This window comes from Sylvia atricapilla, chromosome 15 (genome assembly GCF_009819655.1).
Source record: "Sylvia atricapilla isolate bSylAtr1 chromosome 15, bSylAtr1.pri, whole genome shotgun sequence".
Lineage (NCBI taxonomy): Eukaryota > Metazoa > Chordata > Aves > Passeriformes > Sylviidae > Sylvia > Sylvia atricapilla.
Window position 1 is genome coordinate 12712763 of NC_089154.1, and position 24249 is coordinate 12737011.

A 24249-nucleotide genomic window follows, 5' to 3' on the forward strand; every position below is an offset into this window, starting at 1 on the left:
ACCAGTGTCCCCGTGGTGACCAATGTCCCTGTGGTGACCAATGCCCCTGTCCCCAGTGACCAGTGTCCCCGCAGTGACCAGTGTCCCTGTCCCCAGTGACCAGTGTCCGGCTGTGGGTCACTCACTGACCGCAGGCGCCGTCCCGGGCAGCGCCCCCTGCCGGACACGGGGGGCAGTGCGCGCTCCGCCCGCAGGACACCGGGAAAGGGACACCGGGAAGGGACACCGGGAAAGGGTCAGCGACACGGGCAGAGCCCCCGGCACACCCCTAGAACAACTGCCCCAGCTTTCACCAAGGCCAGCGAGTGCCCCTCCCCTGGTCACCCGACCGACTGGGACCTAAAGGAATACACACCCACAAGGATCAAAGGCAGCCACGCAGATGGCAGCACAGGTTTCACCCATTCACACATTTTTTTAGGGTATTAGGATTTTTCTCTATTTTAAAATCTGTGAAACCACAAGCGTTGCTGTTAATTAGCGGTAAATAATGCACCAAGTCAGTGACATTAATCAGGAAAGGTGCAAAACCCACATCCACGTGAATACAGACACAGCAAAGAGATTATATGTGATTTGAGATGTGCAAAAGGTATTTAACAGTAGTTTGCATATTTTCACACCACAATTTATAGGTACAGTAGCTTTACACAACTGTTTAATAATAAAAAAAAGGCTTCTAGCCATAGCAAATTTAATTACCTCCTGTGCTTGGTACACAGCTAACTTCAACATCACCTGGGGCAGAAATTAAACAGAGTATGTTTGGAGATTTGGAGCCAGATTAGGACATATCACACGTGAACATTTCCCCTTTTTCTGACCCCAAAGACCAGGCAGGTTTAACTGCCAACAACAAATGACACTTGCTACTCACACATCTAACAGCGAAACTCTCCACCTCAATACCAAAACGCTTCAGGAAAAACAAGGGCTCAAAATGTGGAAGCTGACGTACAAGTCAGAATTTACCTTCTGCCCAGCTCCTTACATTATTAATGCCATTCCTGACACACAACTTGGCCGAACCTTGCAAACTTCATCTACTTGATCTAACCAAACCCCCTCCGAGTTCTGAGCGACCCGAGAGCTGTAACTCCCACTCCTCTCCAAAAACCAAGAGCCAAGACACCAATGCAGCGTTCACCCCGGGCTGGTTTATTTACAGTATGTACAGTTCCTACAGAAAACGATTTCTCACAGAGGATATCAAACTGCAACCCCCCAGCGTGGCTCTGTGTGGGCGCTGCCGCCCGCGGTCCGAGCTCCGGAGCCGGGTCAGGGATGCAACGCTGGCACAGGGGATGGTGACAACGCTGGCACAGGGGATGGTGACAACGCTGGCACAGGGGATGGTGACAACGCTGGCACAGGGATGCAATGCTGGCAATGCTGGCACAGGGGATGGTGACAATGCTGGAGGAGCTCCGGAGGGCAGCAGCTGAGGTAGATCCGGGATGCGGGAGGCACTGGCTCTGCTCGTCCTGCGGCAGCACGGCCTGGCCGGGGTCGCTGTGCCAGCCGCGGCTGGGACTGGCCTTGTCACTCTCTAGTCAGCAGCTATCACTGGTGTGATCTGCTCACATTTCACAGAATGCTTTGGACTCCTTTAGGATAAAAGGCACTATGTAAATCTACAGGAAAAACGCTATTTTTCGTAGGGAGAATTCGGATGGACCGTTAACAACATGTTGCTCTGATGCTGTGTGCTGTGACATTACATCCTTATTGCTTAACACCTGTATTACCATTACCTTAATTAAATGCATTCACTGTCTATTATCCACTATCTATTATCCAGATAATTCCAAACTCTGAATAAAGAAATGGAAAGCATGGCAGTTTTGAAGACTGTATTTTTGTACATTTTTTAAAATGAACTGAATGAACATTCTGCACCCGACAAAACTTCCTTTCCTCCTTTTCTCTTCAAAGGTGCTTCCACATTTGAGTAACAAGTCACTTGTGCTCCAAAACTTTTTTCTTTTTTTTTTTTTTTTTTTCAGAAAATCCTTCAGTAATTGAAAACTGCATTTGGAATGCCTCCAAGTATGGACTTCACCAAACTAGTGTAGGAATAGCACAAATACTGAAGCACATAAAATCCAGTCATCTAAAACCCAAAAGGCACCCAAAAATCTACTGTTAGTGGCTTTTTCTTCTGAAACAGGAAGGATTGTGTTAAGAAAGTCCCTAAAAGCTGCCACCATCCCATAAATTAATGTGAAAACTTCGTGACATTCAGATACAAACTCAATTTTATATCCATCTGAACAACTCTAAATATAGTTAGGGTTTACTACTGCTGACCAGAGCCTCTGATTCACAGAAACAGTTTGGAAACAAATCCTGACCTTTACTGAAAGCCTGTAGAGACAATCCAAGTACCAGTAAAAACACCCCATGGATGGTACAATTCTCACCAGCTGGATGTAAATGCAAAGCAAAGCAAAGTTTTTTCCACTTAAGGCATGCCAGTGAAGCACTTCCCTCTATCTCTAACCTACACTCAGACAAGAAAACAAAAGTAAACTAGTTTGCCTTGACTGGAAATAAGAGACAGTTAAAAGCACTGCAAGATACAAACTAAAGAGAGAATCAAACATACCTAGAACTTGCACCTTCTGTTTTGGTTATGGATACAGGGAACACATTACAGAGGGAATCTATCACTCTATGAAGAGACCTTACCTTTAGGGACTCCAGATTTCACTTTACACCATTTATAATATTAGACTTGAGAATCTGGACCACAAAATTTTGTACAGGCAGGGAAGAGTCCAGTCTACCACAAAGACTCTACTACAAACTTTATAAACAAACTAGTAAAATAATTTTTCCATTTGTCTTTTTTTTGTACATGGCTCCTTTCCTGGAAAACCTTTTATTTGTTAAGCTCAAATGTGACTGCTTAGGACGTAAAAAAACCAACCCCCCAAAAAAACTCCAAACCCCAAAACTATTAAACAGAAACCCCCACAAAGTTTCCCCAAAACAACCAAAGAGGATTATACAATTGTCAACACTTAAGGAAAAAGAAAACCACATCTTTAGCAAAGTCTCATGAATGAAAATGTTTCCCAAAATTCTACTTCTAAGGAGAGGAGAAATCTTCTTCAATGTCCATGTCATCACTCATCGAAAAAAATTTTATAGAAAATTTTATTCAACATACAACATTTTCCAGCAAAAAAAGGCAATATACAGGAAGAGGAGTTGTACACTGCGGCTACAGAAACAAAATAAAATACTGGAAAAAAATGTAAAATTAAGTGTGAATTGCTGATTCTATCTTTACTGCACTCAAAACTAGACACGCGGCTGGCATTAGCTCCAAAGAAAAGGAAGCAGTCTGGGGGCTGAAATAAAACTACACACAATGAATATCAACATCAGTGAAATTCACTTGCAGACTCACCCAATAAAATTAACCTCCAAGTGTTAAATTGTACATGTTAATTCATTAAATATACAATTTCTTTTTTCGTTTTTTTTTTCTTCTTTTTTCGTTTTTTTTTTTTTCCTCCTTTTTTATACAAAGTCAACAGCTTACTAAACACTAGTGAGCATGCCCTCTGTGCTAAAAGGCTAGTTCTTGTGTTTTCCCCATCTCTTCCCGTGGTAACTAAATTAATGATATTTATAATCTTTTCACTTGCTTTTGCCAACTTTTGAGTGTCATTCTATTTGCCAGAAGATGGCATAATCAATCACAACGGTATTTCTCAATGGTTGGAAATTTAATAAAAAGACCCAAATCTCTTTTTTTTTTTTTTAGGACTCGGGGCATCCACTTGACAAAACGGGATGCAAAGTATTGACTAAATTAAATGAAAACTAGTTTATTAAAAAAGATTCTATGAAGCTGGAGGAGACAAAAATCCCGAATAAGTGCCAACAATGTACACAATGAAGTAGAGATTGCTATTTATTGATGATGTGAGTTTTTCTTTTGCATTTACAAATGCACAAAAATGTCATTTAAAGTATAACTGAAGGAAATAAATCTGATGTGAGTCTAAACATAAGACTTACTAGCTGCAGTGATGGTGAACACCACACGGGAAGGGCAGCCAGTCAGCTTATGCCATCTATAAACGTACTACAGACAAATAATTTTGCCAATGTCAACTGTTCTACTAAACTCTTCCCTCATTATGCTGACAATTGCCTTGCATTACGTTTACCATAAAATAACTCTCATTGGCATCCAAGCTTTTATAAAAACACCTTCATTTTGCTCAAAAAGGGCAGTCAATAGATACAGAGAAGCCAAACTGAACAGCCTCAACAAAATAAAATTAACATCAGCAGCAAATCCTCTTGCTGAAGACTTCAGATATAGTGCACGTGTACCAAAGTTCTACAGTTGTTAAAAAGGTGCACACACACACTTATTTTTGTCCCTTGCCTTGACAATCTGGTTAAGTAAGTCAGTTATGGATTTTAATAGCTTTTTCAAGGTAAGTGTAGCGACTTCTCTTTGGGGCTTTATTGAAATGGTCAAGCCCTAGCCATGGCCTTGGATGAGACATGTTGCCTAGAAGAGAAAAGAGAAAAAAAAAAGAATGAAGTTTTAAGACTCAACTGGAAAAATTACATTACATTACATGAACTACTCCTGTGTGCCCTGCCCACAGTTTGCTGGGAATCACAGGGAGGGCACAGGAGTGCAGGGCAGGGCTTTTCTTCCAACAGCACATTCCACAGCTCCTTCTGCACCAGGGACCTGCTTCTTCTCTTCTTACTTTCCACGAGAATCAAACATGCAAGGGAGTAGATGGACAATAAGGACAATATACAGCTGATGCTGCAAAGTGTGTTATACTGATACTGGACCCATCTGGTCATTCACATGCAACCTTTTAACTGAAAAGGAAACAGATTATTTATCTATATGCCTATAAAATACACATTCTTGGACTAACACATTCATGTAACACTGCTCAGTGTGCACACAGGTGTATATAAATACTTGCTTAGTCACTACATCTAATGTATGTCATGTAAAAAGAACAAACTCTCTGCATCCTGAGTCGAGGATGAATACATTATAACAGCTGGCAAAGCAACTTCAGCAGGCCAAAAGAAAAGTGAGGTTGTCTATCAACTTACCAGGTTGGGACTCAAAATCTTTCAAGTTCACTTCATACTCATCTTCGTTGAGATACTGGTGTCGGCCCATCATTACAATGGCAAATTTAAACTATGCAAAGAAAAAGAAACCACAAAAACCAAGTGGTAGGATGTAACATTAAAATTAAATCTTCAAGCCTAAGTTCAAAGTCTAACTCGCAGCTGGTTATAAGAAGTGTTCTTCAGGGATTGAAAAAAGTCAATCCTGGTTAAAACATCAACAACGTGGATAATGCGTCAAAGTAAATGCTTGGGAAATCATGAACCCACATCCTGCAATACTGTGTCCAGGTTCAGGTCCTTCAGGGAAAAAGGACAATGAACTGCAGCAAGTGCAGCAACAGTCCAGTGAGACTGTGAGAGGACTGGGGGGAACCTGGTGTACAGGAACCTCTGGGAAATGGGTTCTGTGTGACCCAGAGATGAAAAGACTGACAGGGTATCTACAGCCTTCCACCATCTGAAGGACGGCACACAGGAGAAAGCTCTTCTCAAAAACTGCACAGAGGTGACCTCCATAAGTTGCAAAATGAAACATTCTGATTATGTGCAAGGAAAGCAAAGCCTTCCCAATGATAGTGGAAATACTCTAAAACACAGTGTCCAGAACAGGGCAGAATTCCCACCCTTGGGAGTTTACAAGTTGCAACTAAAAAACCCTGCACAACCTGACTGAGTCACGTTCTGCTCTGAGCAGGAATGTGATGTGGGGGTGGCTTCTAAAGGTCCCACACCAGCTCCACTTTTCTGGGTTACTTGAATGTTTTACAGAATATCTCTCTTGATCTCTTCAGTGATCCTACCCATCCTAACTTATTAGTTCTAGAAAAAGCATTATTTCAGTCAAGCAGCTGTTCTATCACACAAAATCTACTCTTATCCCAAGTCTATGGTGTTCTAACCGACTACAATAGATTCATTTAGGGTTTACAGTCAGCAGTAAAAGCTCTCCCAACTTGAAATTACCTTTTCAAATTCTTTTTCTTGTATGTCCAGCATTGTCTGAATCCGCTTCATAACCTCTCTGAAGTGTTCACCCTAATAATTACAACAAGATTTTTAATGTCAAGAAAGTCTAGGGGAAAAAGAGGAGGCTGTTAATACTTCTTGCTTTCAGCTTTATTAAAAAACATTGCCTCAATCTCTGTTATTTACAAAATAACATCATTCCCTACACTATGGAACAACAGCAGGCAACTTGCTTAAATTCAGGAACTTTAACTCTTATTCATTCAACATTATGCAAACTGTCCCATAAACTGGCCAGGCACTGCCACTGATGTACAAGTCAAGTTAAAACTGAGCAGCAAAATTAGAAAATCAGCAGCAAAACAAGAATTTGTTAAAAATACCCATATCCTTGCTAAGCATATTACTACTTTTTGTACTGCATTTCTGCTCCCTTCTCCATGTGCACTGCCTAAAAAAGTGACAGATACCATCAACTTAAAGATGAGTAATATAAATTTACTGTCGTAACAAGGAAATGCAGAAAAAATGATCTCCACCAAAAGTCACCACACGAGTTTTACTCTTTGATCAAAAATATGGAAATCAGTAACATTCTAATTTTAGAGTTTTAGAGGTAGAGAGATATTGACATATTTCTCATTCCCAATTTTTTGAAGTGATTTTCATACAATGTAACATGAATGAACCAGAAAAAGTTCAGAAGCAAATGGCTAACTGCTCCCAGAAATACATATTGATATTAAGAAAATCAGGGTGACATTCAGCTGGAGCAGCACCACAGAAAAAACTTAAGAATTTAGGCTTTCAAAATTAGCTTTTGTTCTTGTACCAACCTTCTGCCCTAGAAGATAAAGCACATCAAATTACAGAAGGGATGAAATGCAGGCATCTCAGAAAGTGATGGAGGAAGCAACCCCATTTTCCATAATCATGTCTCAGTGTGAGCAGCCATGGCAGGGCCACTTTTGCCAACAACTCAACACTCAGTTGCTCCAGTGCTGGTGGAAATGGGGTTATGGTTTGCTGGGGGATTCTGCAGGGGATGACAGCTGCTGCCACATGCAGCTCTCCAGGTATTGCACAGGCTCACTGAAACACTGAACAACCTGGATATGCCAAAAGAACTGAGCTGGGAAATGATTTAATAATAAAAAGGCACAGATGGGGCAGAACCTTTGGGACAAGAACTGCATTTTCCTACACATTTCTTACACTAATGCATTTCTTCCACAGTCCTTTAAGAAAATATCATCATTATAATCCCACAGGGAGAAAAAGGGAGCCATACTGCACCTGGTGTATCCTCAGCAAGAACGGAATTCCAAACGTCCCGAAAACCTCTTTGTGGAAATGTGCCACTGTGATTAGCATCTCATTTTCTTTGTCTATATCTACCTGGTCCAGAGGAATTTCCTAGATCCAGACAGAGAATTGTGACTCCAATCAGCTAAACTTCCACAAAAAGAAACTGAAGTTTTGAAGTTATTTTTCTAGTTATTAAGAAACTGAAAGCATCATTGATGTACTGTAACTGATTTCAAACAATTCTATTCAAAAACAATTAAAAGAGCCATTTTTTTTTTTTTTTTACCAGAGTCCCTCACCCCTGGCACGACAGCACTTTAGCTTCCCCCACTCAGGAAACACTCTCCTGTCCTGGCTTCCCTGAATGGCTTTTTTGACAAGAAACCTATCAGTGCAGAACTAGCTGACAGGAACACAGGCCTCTTGTCAGCTCCTCATTACACTTTTACACTGGAAACCTTTTTTTTTTTTTTTTTTAATTTCTGATTTTTGAGGTGAGTTAACAGATCTAAATGAGATGTTTAGAAAAAAAAAATCACACATTAACTATCAAATTTGCTCAAGAACCTCAAACATAACAGAAGAGGAAACAAAACCTTCTAGAATACTGGAGCATAGAACTGGGTTCTAAGCATAAACATTTCTACCATGAACTCTCAAACAAACCCTGGAATTACTACCAAGACATTAAGTGTTCTATTGACAGGCTCTTGCAGAGTCTGCATGTATTGTTATAAAAACATATGTAAAAATGAAAGAAACACCATTACAGGGAAGCAGATGGAACAAAGGATGATCTTTTTAAATGTGTTATTTTTAAAAATACACATAATATTATCATGCTATCTGAATAGACATCACAGTTTTTGGACATCAGCACCCAGAAAAATAAAACTACTCCCTGAAAGAGTTTCCTCTCTCCAAGTCAGGTTTTAAAGCTCCTCCAAGACAAGCATGACTCACCTCTATTCGAAACGTTCGACTTGTTGCAGGTGACAAACACTCTAACAGCTCATCCTCCTGATGGACACCAATTATTTTGTAACTTACAATTTCTAGCAGCCTTAAAGATAAACAGGAAAAGTATTTTTAAAAAGTGATTTTTTCAAAGTATTTTAAAAAAAAGATCAGTACAACAATTTCTTTCTCAAACCTCGAGAGAGATTAGTGTAGAATGTAAACTGATGCTGCTATTGTATTTAGAAAATTTTACATCAAATCTTTAGTAAAAATTAAGTAGTAAAGCTGTAAGAGGTTAAATTATTTCTGGCTCATGGCAAAGAGACAGGATGTGCCATTACAAAATACAGGTTTCTAGTGGAGATTATTTTAAATATCCTCTTTAAATGACCTCACTTTTAACCCCCGTAACTCCTGAGAAGTAAATAACATGAAATGCTTGGATTTTAAATAATTAAGAAGTCATAACTAACAAATGCAATTGATGAAACTCAAGGATGTAACTTTATCAAATACAAAAAAAATTAAATAACAGTGTAAAATGTATATTTATAGTTAAGAAAAGTCCTTAACAGTGGCAATCTGGAAGTCTTTAACACAGTATTACATTTCGTCTGTTAATAATGGTTTCTACAGTATTTTAAATTCTACAGATACTTTGCTGCATAAAATTTACATGATCACATAGAAGATATCACAGTCTTCCAACTTTACCTTAATTTCCCTGAACCTTTTTCAGAGAGTTCTACAACTTTTTTACATTCTTCTAACAGGTCCCGCACACACCCATGCTTATCTGGATATACTGTTATTTCCTGTGGAATTTGAAACACAAAGATCATTAGAAAATCTGAAAATGAAAACAACCACATTAAAGCACAGAACACACTGGAGTTCTCCTTAAACACTCATCTTGAAAACACTTAACACCTATGTAATCTTCAAAATTTTTGTTAACGGATCTGATTCTTTTAAACTTTTTTTTGTGCTCTTTGGGTTCTTTTTGTTGTTTTTTTTTTGTTAGATTTTTTTAACATCATGTACAACTTTGTTCTAATTCTGTGTTACTCAGGGGTAGAGCATGTGATCCATAACCACAGCCATGCCAGCTCTGACACAGAAATGACAGCAAGTGTGTAATGGCTTCACTCACCTCTTCCCTAAACTGGCTATTTAGCCATATGCATTTAAAACTTCTTCTGTTTTCAAAATCAGTTATCTTCATTTTGAGCTTAAGAAAGAAGAGAAAAACACTTTAGGCATACTTTGAATAGGGGAGAATTATTTTTTATAACTCACCCTAATAAAAAGAAAAGACTCTTACCTGTTGATAGTAGAGTTTTTTCGGTTGCCTAGGCTTGAAGAACTGCAGAAGATCTCTTAAAGTACCTTCATAATTATGTCTAAGAGGATTACCAGGGCCATCCCTATAACTACAGAAGGAAGGAAAACATGCTCTTAAAATCCAGCTCTTCAAAATCCATCACTGCTCAGCTCATTGAAGCACCAAGAACATTTTCATTACTGGCTTCCAGTTTCATGTAATTGCTAACACAGCCTAAGCAGCACAACACACAGAACCTTAGTGACTTTTAAACACAGCTGGGCTGTGGGAACAGAAGAACATTCAGGGTGTGTATTAACTCTCCTGGATGTTTACAAGCTCATGTCAGTGCTGCAGGCTGGCAGACCCACATTCCTCTGAAATTACTGGCATAGCAGCACATGCTTTAAATTGTGAAAGGTTAATTTGTGGAGCCATATGACACAGCAAATTCCACAGTGACCAAAGCACTGGAAACTACAAACAGCTACTCAAATTCTCACTGATGATGAAGGGAGACAGCCTCAGGTAACTAAAGAGAATCTGCACTTCCATGAATACAGAAAGTTTTAAGTTTTGTGTATGCATTATTCCTGAAGCACATATGCAGAGCTGTAATCCACTACTTTCTGCTGTAGTTCTATACAGATAAATCTAGTTTTACACAAACATGTGTAAAACCACCACTTTAACCAGAAATATCCCTTTGAGCACCTGTGAACTTGTTAGATTGTCATCATCTTCATAAAACCTTATCTGCAGACTTTGAGGGAGGAGGGGTGAATTCAGTGAAGTAACTCCTGCATTTAAACTTGTAAAATCAGCAAAACCACTGCTTTTATGTGCACTTGTTTCTGCTCTCTTCCATTCTAGAAATTCTACATTCACTGGAACAGCACTTGCATCAGCTTAGCAATTTATCCCACAGCATCAGGCTTTGAAGTAATTAATGATTTTTAAAATTACATTTACTAGAACTCTTCTGAAACGTGCAATTCTTTGAGGCTCTAGAGACAGACATTGCAATACTTCAGCTGTCAAAGCAAGCTGCTGTGCTTGCCAGAAACGTAACATCTTAGTGGTAGAGAATTAGTTAACAACCTGGAAAAGACTAATTTTTGAGGAACAGCTTAGACACAGAATGCTAAGGAATTCATCTTACCCTTGGGACTTGAAAAACTGTAATAGCATTGGATCCGTGTTAAGTCTCTGAGCGACTGTCTTTGCAACCTGAAAATAAATTTTTGGTAAGTTCTGAATTGTTTCACACAGTTATGACATTGCTCTACAATCATACAGTCATTCATTCCATGACAGGAACATTGTGCTACTGGAATTCTGAGAGAACTCACTATGCCTACCTCCTCAAGGCTAAATAAACTAGAACTGTTAGTTTCTGAACAGTTGACACAGAATAAGATATTCTAAGGAAAAAAAAAAAAGAGGAAGCTGTTTTAATACAGCCTGTTACTGTTGCCAAAAGGCCACTAAATCCACAACAATTGCTGCATTCTTATCTTGCTTGTTTTTGCTGTTTGATTGCTTTTTGCTGTTGGGTTTTGTTGGGTTTTTTTTAATTATACTATTAGGGAAATAAGTAAGACTTGCTCAGAAGATTCCCACTCCTTTAATTCACTCCAAGTAAGTTAGCTTGCTGAGTAACACCACCACATTATTCCCATGAGTACACTTCACATCACTGCCTCACAAAAGGGGCATTCTGGTTTTGCCTTACCAAAAAAAAACCTCAAACCATACAGACCTTACACTTCAAGTGAAGAAAAAGTAAGAGAGAGCAACTGGCCTAAAAACAGATAAGAACAGTATAGCAAAACTCACCCCTGACTTTCCCTGCATATGCAGATGCTCAAAGTTTCTGTCTTTGGAGACAGAAATTAATTTTATCTGGTTTTAAGTGATTTTTTTTTTCCTTTGACATTGACAAAAGTAACCACAGAACTGCAGGGAGTCAAACCTACTCAGGCTGCTTTTAATAGATCAGGCCAGCTTTATTTCAGGTTTTTTTCTTAGGTTTTCATGTCCAGTTTTCCTCATCTAAACACCCCAACTCATCTATTATTAACACAACAGGCTTGATCTGCTAGTATCACTGAGCATTAAACTTCACTGTGTGAAGAAAGCAGTACAGCTTGGTCTACAAAATAAATATTATTGTTGATATTACAGGCACAAAATAGGTTATCACTAGATTCCCAAGGCATTTTTCTTTTAATGGCCAAATAAGCTGAGCAAGCTTTGTGTGTCACTTTGAAAGCAAATGCATAATTTCATGAGAATATCATTTCCCTGACAGAGCAGAATGGTCTACCAAGAAAGAACCCAATTATCAAATAACTCATTATTAATAACTGGGGGGTTTATAGTATATTTTTCTCACAAGCCTTAGTGGCTTCCTTGAATTTTTCATTTAAAATGAAACGTACACAATGCAAAAAATGTACATGGACAGCTTTAGAACTTTTAGAAAAGTATGTATATTGCAAAAGTGACTTTCCAAACAAGGAAACAAAAGAGAAACAGGACACATGCCTGAAAGTAATTCATCCTATTGGATAAAGTAACAACAAAGCCCGGGTCATTGGGGATGGTTTTATCACAGAAAATGACATCCACACGGTGATAGAGGTCTCTGAAGTATTCCTTAGCTGTTGGGAGCTCGCTGTTATCATTTTCTGGGTCATCCCTACAAGAGCAAATAAATGATGATACCATTACACATCACATTGTTACACAGAAGCAGGGACTTTTAAAAAAACATGTTCTACAGTAAGTCAGCAACAGTGGAGAGATAGAGAGATGAAGTTCAGAAACCTTTTGCAAGAGCCACCACTGGTCCACAGTAGGACTGGTGCAGTCAGCAGTGACCCAGAGCCCGGCGTGTCTGTGTGTGCAGGGCCCGGCACCCACGCCTGCTCTGCTGCTCCCATGCAGCCTGGCCCTGCTCTTGGTTCCTGTGGGTTCACAGCACCACTGCAGCAGGAGCTGGCCCCCCTCCCACCCTGGCACATCCCTGTGTGTCTGCACTAATGCTGCACAGCTTTCCATGAGCCCCTGCATCAATCACTTTGCACAGACAACATGCCTTGGCACAGAGAGGCAGAACAGTGGGCTCAGGGGCTGGTTTGGGTCACTCCTGACTGGTACCCCAACTTCTCTGCAGAGAAATAGCACCAGGGTACAAGCTGTGCACTTACCCAGGAGTCAGCAGCCAGCCAAGGGTGCATAACACCAACTGGGTCAACTGGGAATGCGAGTTCCAAGGCATGACATGAGAAATACATTCATCTCACATAATCTGGGGTAAGAGTGCTGAAGATAGACTAGCTGGCTTCCACCCACTGTCAGCCCATGGAGAGAAACAGAGCAACACAGTTGGGTGTGACCATCAGGAGTGAGAGCATAGAAATGCTGATTTATAGCCCTGTCAAGCTTATGAAAGATCCCTTTATTGGATACTAGATGAGGAGCTCCCCTTTGCCTTGGAGAAATCTCCAGCTGAAGCATCAGTTCACCTACGAGTGGCACGTGCTCAGGCAAACCAGGAGCATCTCATCACTGCAGAGCAGTAAGGACCTGACTGTGAGCACAAGGAGAGGCAAAAAGGGAAAGCAGTTTAGTGTAGTTCTGGGCTGAAAGAGCTCCAAGAGCCTTGTCCAGTGGCCACGGTACTGAGCTCAAGATCTGAAATGCTGGAAGGCTCTTCGGTGTCTGCCTTACAGTGGCTCCAGTACAAAGCTGCACAAATCAGATGCACTGCTGAACACACTCTGGTAATATTATGAGCTATTTTAGGTTACTGGTTTTCTAAACTAAGAGGACACCTTTTCCTTAAGTAATATGGCAGGTGACACTCAAATACCACCGATATTTGCTCATTTCCCCTTTGAATAAACAAATGAGAACTGCAGAGAACACATCTACTATTGGAATGTAATACTTTGCTCTTGATAAAAAAAGCTTAAAGGAAGTTCAGCTTTCAAAGTGAACCAGGTGATTCAACTGCAATAAGGTGCCCCCTTAAAATACATACTTCTGAAACACTATGATGTCACCATCCATTAGTTCATCAAGAGCTTTATCAAGAGATACATCATAGTCTTGAATCCTTTCTGTTAAATTGGGTTTAACTTCCTGCAATAAAGAACAAAAATTATTGATTATAGAATAAAAAACAAAAATAAAGGTCACAAATAAAGGTCACAACAGTGAAGAAATAATCAGATAAGGTAACCTGTACATTCTTTCCAACTGAAACAAATGGATAGATATGTATCTATACAAATCCAATGCATGTATTATTAAATATCTATATGAATATTCCATATTTATACTAGCAGCTGATCTCTGGGCTGATCCAGGGATAAAAGCACCTGAGTGAACAAACTGGAATGACACTGTAACCCTGATCTGCCCAGAGCAAGGAGTACAGCTTTGCTTTTTAGGAAGGCTGATGTGTGTGCTGCCCTGGAACCACCAGAGAGAGCAGCAGGACTGCTACCAGAAATTGCAACAAAACTCCAATTTCTTGTTCTTACTCTAGCAAGGACTTTGCCTTGGCAAGATCTGCATCATCAGCACTCAATAAATGTAGCACTTATGAAGATTCACTGCTTGTGTATTTGGGCAGAAACAGCATAGCAGACTAAGGATTTTGTTTGCTGACTTTGGCTTGGGGAAGGAAGAAGATTTTCTCAACGTTTTCTCAACTTCACTAAGGTGGGCACTGAAAACAGGATGGCCAAAAATGTCAGCAGCAATAGCTCCTCTAACTCAGCAACACAGGTTTAGCACAACAAAGCTGCTCATATACGACATCATGGAGATATTTTTTTGGTTTTAAAGCTTTACACTTGAATCAATTTGACATAAAATCTGTTTTGAAGTTAACTCTCTGCTGCTACACTCTTTTGCAGCACTGTAGACTTCAAAGTTACAGATTACAGTGCTGATAATTTATAAATTGTCACTGTCATGAGCAACATCTTTAAATGAATAAATCTTTTTTTTTTTTCTTTACAGCATGCAAAAGACAAAGTTAAAAAAAGTCCATCAATCCAAACCTCATAGAGGATAAGGCTAGTTTCTTGTGGAAATCCTGCTCTCTCACACATAACTGGAAGCAAGTCACCTGTTGGAGAAAAAGAAAGGAATGTGAAATGTGTAGTGCTAATTGCTAGTGAGACCAACTACAGAAGGGAGAGAATCCCTTTCTTTACCCTGGGTAGATGGTTCTACAATGCCTAAGAAAGAGAGTTTTCCACATTAAAGTTTCCCTTGTTGACATTCAACCAGACACACATTTATGGTTCCTTTCCACTTCATTTGAACAATAAAATACGTGCAAGTTCATTGAAAATCCAAGAGATGAAATAACACTGTTCCTTCCCCAGAGAAATGGTTTAGTATCTTTGAAAAAAATTAATGACAGCTAAAATATAAAATTAAAAAATACATGTAAGTTAACAAAATGAGACATTCAAAATGAAAAACTGAAATATTTTCAGACAGTGGGTATTTGCTGAATTCCTCAAACTGACCCATATGAACATCAAGGCTTCCACAGCATTCAGGCTGAGCAGCTGCTCAGGCTGCCATAGTGAAAGCTTGGAGAAGAGTTATTTGAAAAGCTCCTGGGAGGGATGTATCAAATCCCAAAGCTTTACAACAGGTCTGAAACAGCTGGAACACCTGGTGAGTACAGCAACAATGAACTGAGCACCAGTTTTGAGGCTCAGACCTGCAGGAAATGCCACTGACACCACATGGGGAAGAAAACTCTCAGGTGCTGGATGAAATAAGAATTTGTTTCTGTGGTGTACCTTTGGTTTCAGTGATGGAATTATTATTAAAGGAGAAGTATGTGCAATGTACTTTAAAGACTTCAATGATTACAATGACAATAAAATTCAGAACTCACGTATTTTACAGGATATAGGGGTGTAGATATGTCCACAATAATTCAAACTCCGAGTCTTCGGATCATACATCTTCAGAAACAACATTACATCATCTACAAATTAAAAAACAAGATTTTATTTGAAGTAAGGCTTGGGGAGGGGGACAGAGATTACCGAGATGGTTTTATTTACACAGTAACAAATATGTGTCTTTGATTTATTAATTTATTTTATAAATTTATTCAGTGAGTCTAAAAACATGCAAAGCATGTCTTTCACTTCAAGAGAAATGAAGGAAAAACTGCATGAGAAAAACTTATTTCAGCACTGTAGTAGTTTGATAGATACATCAATGACACAGTTGAAAAAAGGAGTGCACACTGTTTTTGGAGATACACCCAAAATGAATGTATTTTGTATTTTAGAAATGGTTGGTCCATATGCTTACGATCTTTATCAAATTTGGGTAATGTTGCTCCAGTAGCAGCCATCTCTGGATCTACTGTTTCCAAAAATATTGTCCATGGATTCTCATTGTCACTGAGCTCAATCATCTATGTAAAAGATATGAGAGAAGAAAAAAAAGTCTCTGAAGAACCTAATACAACCTGGTATCTGCATTTTAATCAGGTACAAGAACTTTATGACATTCTACAAGTGGGAGAGGTTTTTTTAAAATTGTGTTAAAGGAAGTTTATGAAATTTTTTAAGACAAACATAGACACAAAACTACCAAAAACTTTGATGAAGCAGTAACAATAGGTTTTACTTAAAATGAACCCACTTCTTTACCTTTTAAAAAGTTTACCTACAGCTACCTTTATAACGGCAAGGGCATTACTTCATTTTAGAATAAAAGTACAATAAAACCAATCTCTGTTTTCCATGGTATTTAAACATGTTTTACATTTTAAGCATCAGAATTCCTTAAATCCAGAGGGTTTCCCCCTTTTGTCAAAGGGATATCTCTGTTTTAATCTAACATAAGAAATCATGATCTCATTTTTTTTTTTCCACAGCAGAAAAATCATACACTAACCACACTCCTGCTTCCTATCAAAATTAACCCACTAAACCAAGTCTACTCAAATATCAAACTTCACCAGATACAATGAAATGAATTTTAAATTAAAAGCCAGAAAATCTTATGTCTCAAAATTAGGTATTCTTAAAGACAACTAAAAATCATGGGAGATGTACAGAAGTAATATCATCTCTCAGTGACAACTTACCGTTTTATTGCCATCTGCTTCATTATCTAACATTGCAGGTCTTTTTGTTCCATTACTTCTAGCTTGCATTGGCCATAATCTGATTTGATCCTGGGGAAATCCCTAATATAAACAAAAAATTGTGACAGGAAACTAAATCAAAACAAGGGAAAGATAGGCTAAGATCCTTTCATTACACTCAAACAGGTCTTCTGTGTTAAAAGGTCTAAATTATGATTGCTGTCAATACGTGGAGAAGGTAAGGGCTACGAAACAATCATAATGGAACAAAATAAATACATGCAGGTATTCACTACAGAAAACTCACCATAGTTTGAGAGAGGTTTTGAACAAATTCTGTAAGTGTGGAGTTTTTTAATACTTTGAAAACAGTGTACTTCACTTTTTCTTCATCATACATATCATTGCCTTGGTGACCACAGAACTGATCCTCTGCCACTATCTGAAAAATGACATTTAAAGGTTACTATTCAGACAAGTCCAGCTGCACCATGTAATACCTTCTCAGGATGCTTTACTATGCAACCTCTCTGGCCCTCTGGCACAGTGCTAACACTGTTCATGTTCTCAGGGAGCAAATTTGCAAGAACACAGATTATAATGAAATTAAAAAATCGTGATTGATAATCTCATCAGTGCAAGTAATTAAATACATTAATTCTTACAAATCCCAAGCAATTAAAAACCAGTCGTGCTTAGATCCCAAGTGCTGGAATGTGCTCTAACAATCTTGGCACTTGGAGAAAATAAATAGGCTACATAATTCTATGACTGGTACAATGCAAGGAGACCACTGAACCTTTTCCCTGTATTTCCCACAGCTCCCCTGCACTCTTTGTTAACAGAAGCACAGACAGTGCAATGCTGCCCATGTCCCAATGCAGACTCAGTGCAAAGGCAGTGCAGAACATGCTGGACTTCACCAGGATCTCTGCTTATCACCACAAGAGAGAACAGGCAAGGAAACATGGAGCCACATGGAAAATGGGTTCTATTTCCCTGTGCCAGATGGGCTCTGGAAAGAGCCATAAACAGGGCTCCTTAAGGCAATTCATAACAATCTAGTCCATCTGGCTTTTCCAAAAAGATAATTGCAAATATAAGCACTCTCTCCTTCTGCTTCTACTTGATGAGCTCAGTTTGGCAATAGTCCAGACCTGCAGCCTATGGCTAGATACATTCTAATTTTAGAAAATAATTCCTGAAGGAGATAAAAGTGCAGTGGCAGGACAGCCATTTGAAATAACCTGGTCCTTTTCCCTTTCACCTGAACTTACTATTTTTACTCACAAGCATAACAAATTCTAAAGAAAACAGAAATGTTTATAACATACAGTACTGCGTGGTTTATTACAGTTGTTGCATATGTAAATATATTTAAAAGCACTAAAATCATAATTTCTCTTAGAACACTACTTCAGAACAAAAATTAAATAAAAAAAAAAAAAATCAAGGTTTGCCTCCAGGATGGTTCAATGTTCTAAATTTTCATGGTAAAGTAGGTGCAACTTAATCTGTTTCAAAAGCTGACCTGCACTTGCATATAGAGGTGAGCTTCCTGCCTCTCCTTCCTCTTCTGAGCTTCTATCCTCTTCTCTTCTTGTAGCCTTTCTACAAGTTGTTGAGGAATATCATGGTCGGTGACAGGCTGCAAAACTTCACCTAGAAAGCAGATTTTATGATGATATTTCAAGATTTACATCTAACAGGTTCTTTTTCATACATGCTTGACTTCCCTCTGATTTGAAGTCAAAACCAGCTTTCTTCATCTTTCACTTTAAAATGATGGTTTGATATCATCATGCTTCAGCAAAAGAAGCACTCCTGTGACAAGCCAAAATGCTCTACTTCCATGAAATATGTATCACTGATTTTTGAATGAAATATTCAGTTCAGAATTCAAAAAATATTTGCCAGCGCTCCATTTCTGAAGCATGTATGACTCTATAGAATACAATCAATTTGATTGAATTCCATCACCAAAGTCAGTTTCATCAGTAAGTTTCCCATCCCATAAACCAGGCCAGGTTTGAAGCACTTTGCAGGTGCTTTACTGAGCCAAAAGGTGACCCAGAGCAGAATCCGCTTCCCAAAAGCGAGAGAACGGCCGGCTGATCATCTCTACATTCCGACTGTAACCAAGGCAGGCCTGTTGTGTAGGACCACTGCCAACACTTCCGAGGTAAAGCAGCCCTGAGTCCTGCCTGTGAGGCCCCTCTGAGCACGGAGAGGACACGTACTGAGCTTGGACTCCCTGATGTAGACCAGCATGTAGGCGTTGGTGCAGTGCCGCACGGACAGGTCGTCGTCGTGCCCCCCGTAGTTGTGCTCGATCGCCTCCTCCTTGGTGCACCTCGACACGACGTCGTCGTCGAATTTACACCACTGGGGAGGAAGTTTTATAGAAAGGTGATTTAGCACATAAAAACACGCTCCTGAATGAGAAATTAATCCTATTTCTGGCGTGTCTTTCAGCTCTTTGAAGTGACTAAAATTACCTTCAAGCGGCGTGGCTTTTAAAAGGAAAGCTAGTTCAGTGTAATTTGTGCTACCTGCTACTTGTGCTCAGCATAAGGAAGTCCATAAATACCAAACCTTTACTGAACATTTTACAATGAGTACCAAAAGTACAGTAATTATGCCAAAAAGCTTTTCTAAAGACTGTTATTCAAATATCTAATATTTCTGCAGGAAATAGAAAATTGACTTCATCTGTTGTAAAATGAAATAAAAAGCAGTGATGCACAAGGCATCTATAGTAATTCTTTGCACATTTACAGCAACATGTCAAATTTTAAATTAAAACAATCTAGAATAAATTACAAATAGCAACAAATTCACAGTAAAACATGACTTTTACTCTTACTGTCAACAGTCATGTACACACAAAACCAGTCAACTCAAGGAAAGAGGCACCTGACCTATAAATGTCCAATCCAATCAAGTCACCTAAACCTGGAACAGTGGGACATACACAAACATGGTGAACTTCTGAGTCACAGAAACCCTGGAAATGCTCATATTTGCTTTAGCAAAGTCAGCCTCAAAAACATGCTGGATAAAATCTGACTGCAAAAGAACATCAACACATATACACACAAGCAAAGGGATTTCCTCAGTTAAAAAGTCTTTTGTTAAAAGCCAAGTGTGTGTGTACACTCTTCTTTCAGTGGTCAAAAATCCTGAATATTTGTCCATTATAAAAACTGCAAGTATGCATTTACAACACACAAATACTTTCAGGTGCTTTTCAATACTCACTTTGCCATCGCCCTTTGGATTTAAGTAAACAACATAATGTCCACCATGGTTATCTCCACTGTGCACTAGAACTGCATGGAGAATGTAATTTGCAGGATCTTTAGGATCTGTTTTTTGCAAAAATTCATCTAGTGGCAACTGCTCAGGAAACTCAAACCTAGTTTTGAAAAGAATGAAGACAATTGTATTTGTAGTTAAGATAGACACAGATTATTATGCACTATTATGGAACATTATGTGTACTCCTAAAGCAAAGTATAAAAATGGAAAATGTTACTGTTACAATGCCATCTCTATCCAGGACATGCTGCATACAGTGGCAGAACTTATATTGTTTAAATACGGAATAAAAATAAACTTTTCAAGCAGCTCAGGAAAGTATGCCCTCAGTAACAAGGGCAAGAGCACTTCAACTGAATTAGAGCTGGTTTGGATTCACTGCATCAAGGCAAAACCTTTAAAATCTGTTATTTTCTAGCAGACAAAGGCAGCTTTCCTAGCACAGGTATTACTCTGAAATATCTCACCTTGGTGAGAATGAGACAATTGCCATACACATTCAGTTTACAACCAATCATGTATCTCCTAGATAAATTATCAGCCTCTGCTTACAGTGAGTAAGCAAATGGCTCTCCCTCCATCCATGGAAACAGATGGAGGGCAAGCAGGTAACTCCTTATTCATCCTGCTTACTCTGGTGGCAGCCTAGCCACACTCTGCACAAAGAATGCTACACAAGCCATTAAAAGATGCAGTTCATGGTCAAAACAATCACTATGAATTCGCAAGCATTCAATTTGTCATTCTGAACTCCAACATTCAACCAGTGCATCTTTAGGGGACCTCCACTGTGTGTGACTGCACACGCTTGCCTCTCAGAGTTTAGTCAAAAAACCCAGGACTTTGGGAAGCTACTTTGTGGTAAAATACATTCATATGTCTAAATTCTAGAACAAAACCCAACTCACTTACCTATCATTTATCTTGATGTTTTGGTCAGTCTGAGGATCATACATAAACCTCATGAGCTGTAGGTGTAATACTGGTGGCAATGTTAGGAACTTCACACCTTTCTCTGCTTCCTAGACATTTTAAAGGAAATAGAAGGCAGAAATTGCAGCATTTTTAGCAACTCAAAATATCTGCTTGTTGCAGACACTCTTCATATGGACTTTTATAGACCTGACGATACAATGTGCACCAGAACAGTTCAAAACTTGGGTGCAATTTGAGTATCCTAATGCTGCACCAATTTCCCATGAGCTGTTCCAGTAACACAAGAGCTCAAATTAAACTAAGGCACACAAAGCATTTGTGGACACCTCACTGCATTAAGAACAAGTTACCAGCATAAATAAAATTGAGAGAATATGGAGGCAAAAGCTCATTTTTGATCAATTAAGAATTTCATATTCATTGCATCCTGCCCACGAGGATTTGGCTACTGTGCTATACCTTCCTAAAAATAGCTAAAGAATATGTAGAGCATTACTGACAAAACTTGGTATGTCAAAGCTGCAAAAGTAAGCTTTAGTAAAACATTATTTATAAAGGACTTCAGCTTACTCCAGGGGGTGCACCAAAGTGCAACTGAAGAGCTCAGAAACACATGCACACACATAAATGTTTAATTTCCATGGGTTCATTTGGTGTTCTTGCTGAGAATACAAACATGAACTCTCCAAAGTTACTTTTAGAGCTATGCTGCATTTTTATTTGACACATGGAAGAAGAGACTACTCATAGAGGAAGAACTTCTCAGTCTTGAGATTGGTGGAAAAGCAAATCATTCTAGCAACTGAAGACCTGGACCCATAAAACTCACTACAAATTAAATTGCTATAAAATCTGAGCTCCATTTTAAGAAACATAACACCAAATAAGAGAAGCTATATAAAAAGATTCTCTAAGAAGAAATATCACTAAAATCAGTTGAAAAAATCTAGAATGGGTTTTGCAACATTGTTATTTTATCAAGGATAAAGAAATAAGATTTAAAATAAGGCTAAAAAAAGAATAATACCTGCAAGCCATGTTCTCCTGCATCATACTTGTTATCACCATCCAACTGCTCCACTGCAACGTAGTCAATGAAGGACTCAAAAACTGAATGAAAAAAAGATTGGGGAATTGTACAGAAGGAGGGAAAAGTCTAAGTTTACTCTAGGCCTGCAACATATTAATCAAATGAAATATTAGGACAGGGGAGTTTGTGTTTGAATATTTCTGTCCTTACTTTAAGTAAAGTTTTATCTTGTTTAAGAATGTTAAGAAATGCACCATATTGCAGAGGCATATCTAAGAATACCAGCAGATTTTAAAATCACACAGTTACATCTGTTGGCCACAATTCCTCACTTCCCAACTGTTAAGCACCAAGTCAGAGGCCTCTGTTTGCTGGACTCTTACACATCCCTTCCTGTGCCTTGTACCCCAAGTGCTCAGCAGAGAGATGATAAGGGACCACTGTTATGCTGTTCTGAGTAGTCCATTTTTTTTTTTTCTTATTACTATGGCCAGGTTTAAATAAGAATCTATTTAATCCAAATTCATCTTATATATAAGTTATAATTATTGCAACAACAGCACTGTGATCACCATGGCACAGTTTTATGACACCAGAAAACTCCTAAAGTTCTTAAGAGTTTTATGAAAAGATACCAATGAGAGAATTAGGGAGGAAGGAGCAGGGAAAGGAAATGGAATAAAGGAAAAAAAGAAATGTAATACAGGCAAAAACATTCACTGCATTAACAATGTTTTCAATAAGGTGTCCTAAAGCACATATTTCCAATTACTGTGCCCCAACAAACCCATTTGAAAACAACAGGCAGTAAATTTGCCCAACATGCTGAAGTACTGGATTGGTGCATATCACAATGTACCACTTACTATTTTTCTTTCCCTTTATACTTAGCTGGATGTCATAATAATCTTCTATTCGTTCAGATCGATAGTCTACGTGCTTGCACTGGATATAAGACTGGAAACAAAAGCAAAACAACACAGAAGTTCAATTTGATAAAAGCAACAAGGCATAATTTAAATTATTTCTGAGAAAGGTATAATACATACCACCATCTTCCCTCTGAACAATTTAGGGATAGTGCCTTCTACACACGTGCCTTTCATTTTATTTTCCACATTATCAAGGAGCTGAAAGAAAAATCAGTTTTTACACAAAACAAACTTTCAGTTTTTAAATGTATTCATCACACACGTGACTACTTAACTGATTAGATGCTAAGTCACTTGGACAAAAATGCTATGCTATTGTCTTTGTTCTGGCATCTCCTTTCTAGTCCTTCAAATCCTCTTCTTCCCCCTAAACTGAGGAATACTCCAACCACTCCACTTCTTTGAGTCTGGAAAGCCCCACTGATGTAACAATGCATTTCATCTTCAAAACTGCATTTCTCTCCACTATAAAAGTTTCCACTAGCACATGTTCTAGCGACTTTCAAGCTTCCTTACTCTTTACAAATTCCTCACCCACAAAAGCCACAAGCAATCCCATTCTTAAAGAGAAACCAAGGCAAAAATCTGCTTTTGAGATCTAATTTAAATTAATCAGGGCCACTATTACTCTGATTATCTCTAAACTCTATTATATATGTACATAGAATATCAAGAGAAATTTAATTTATACAGCACAGATCAGCAAGAAATAGTAAAAACATACCACTCGACATAACTCCTGGACATCATGTTGCATGAAGCTGTCTAAAGTTTCCCACCTTTGTAAGGCAAAAAAATAAAGAAATACTCATTAGGAAAAGAACATCTCTAAAGATATTTTCTGATTTCTTTGCAGATCAAGAGTGTAATACACAGCAAGATGTACAGACTGAGATTTGGGACTGGCTGATGTACAGGTCCTTCAGTTGTGTAGGAAGAAGGGGCAGTGAACTGGTGGATGTTTTGGCAGCTGTTCTGTGTCCTCCCCCCTTCTCCTGTGTAGGACTGGGGCAGGGACTGCAAAAGCATCCAGAGCCAGCTGAGGAGGCCACAGCCAGGCTGTTGCTCTTCCAGTCCGCAACCCAGTCTCAGCTCATGCCAAAAAATCTCTTAAATAAAGGCTTGGGAGCAATTCAATGCCATCGGTTTCCACAGCAGGTTTCCAGCTGCTTCTGTTCCAAGG

General features: G+C 38.8%; 1 protein-coding gene across 2 annotated transcripts in view; it reads right to left on the reverse strand.

Moving 5' to 3' along the window:
- Positions 1-3144: 3144 nt before the first annotated feature.
- Positions 3145-24249, reverse strand: part of USP7 (ubiquitin specific peptidase 7) — a 68323-nt gene continuing 47218 nt past the window's right edge. For both annotated transcript variants that reach the window (XM_066330240.1, XM_066330241.1), the window contains 24 exons: positions 23791-23845; positions 23184-23264; positions 23001-23091; positions 22132-22214; positions 21081-21190; positions 20109-20265; positions 19088-19232; positions 18379-18509; positions 17155-17289; positions 16848-16949; positions 16064-16169; positions 15636-15728; positions 14779-14846; positions 13749-13849; positions 12248-12401; positions 10860-10927; positions 9698-9806; positions 9527-9604; positions 9088-9188; positions 8377-8476; positions 7402-7521; positions 6103-6174; positions 5116-5206; positions 3145-4540 (listed from right to left, as the gene is read on the reverse strand). In XM_066330240.1, coding sequence (XP_066186337.1) covers positions 4434-4540; positions 5116-5206; positions 6103-6174; positions 7402-7521; positions 8377-8476; positions 9088-9188; positions 9527-9604; positions 9698-9806; positions 10860-10927; positions 12248-12401; positions 13749-13849; positions 14779-14846; positions 15636-15728; positions 16064-16169; positions 16848-16949; positions 17155-17289; positions 18379-18509; positions 19088-19232; positions 20109-20265; positions 21081-21190; positions 22132-22214; positions 23001-23091; positions 23184-23264; positions 23791-23845 — 2458 coding nt within the window. In that variant the 3' untranslated portion in view covers positions 3145-4433. The remainder of the gene's footprint in view (positions 4541-5115; positions 5207-6102; positions 6175-7401; positions 7522-8376; positions 8477-9087; positions 9189-9526; positions 9605-9697; positions 9807-10859; positions 10928-12247; positions 12402-13748; positions 13850-14778; positions 14847-15635; positions 15729-16063; positions 16170-16847; positions 16950-17154; positions 17290-18378; positions 18510-19087; positions 19233-20108; positions 20266-21080; positions 21191-22131; positions 22215-23000; positions 23092-23183; positions 23265-23790; positions 23846-24249) is intronic.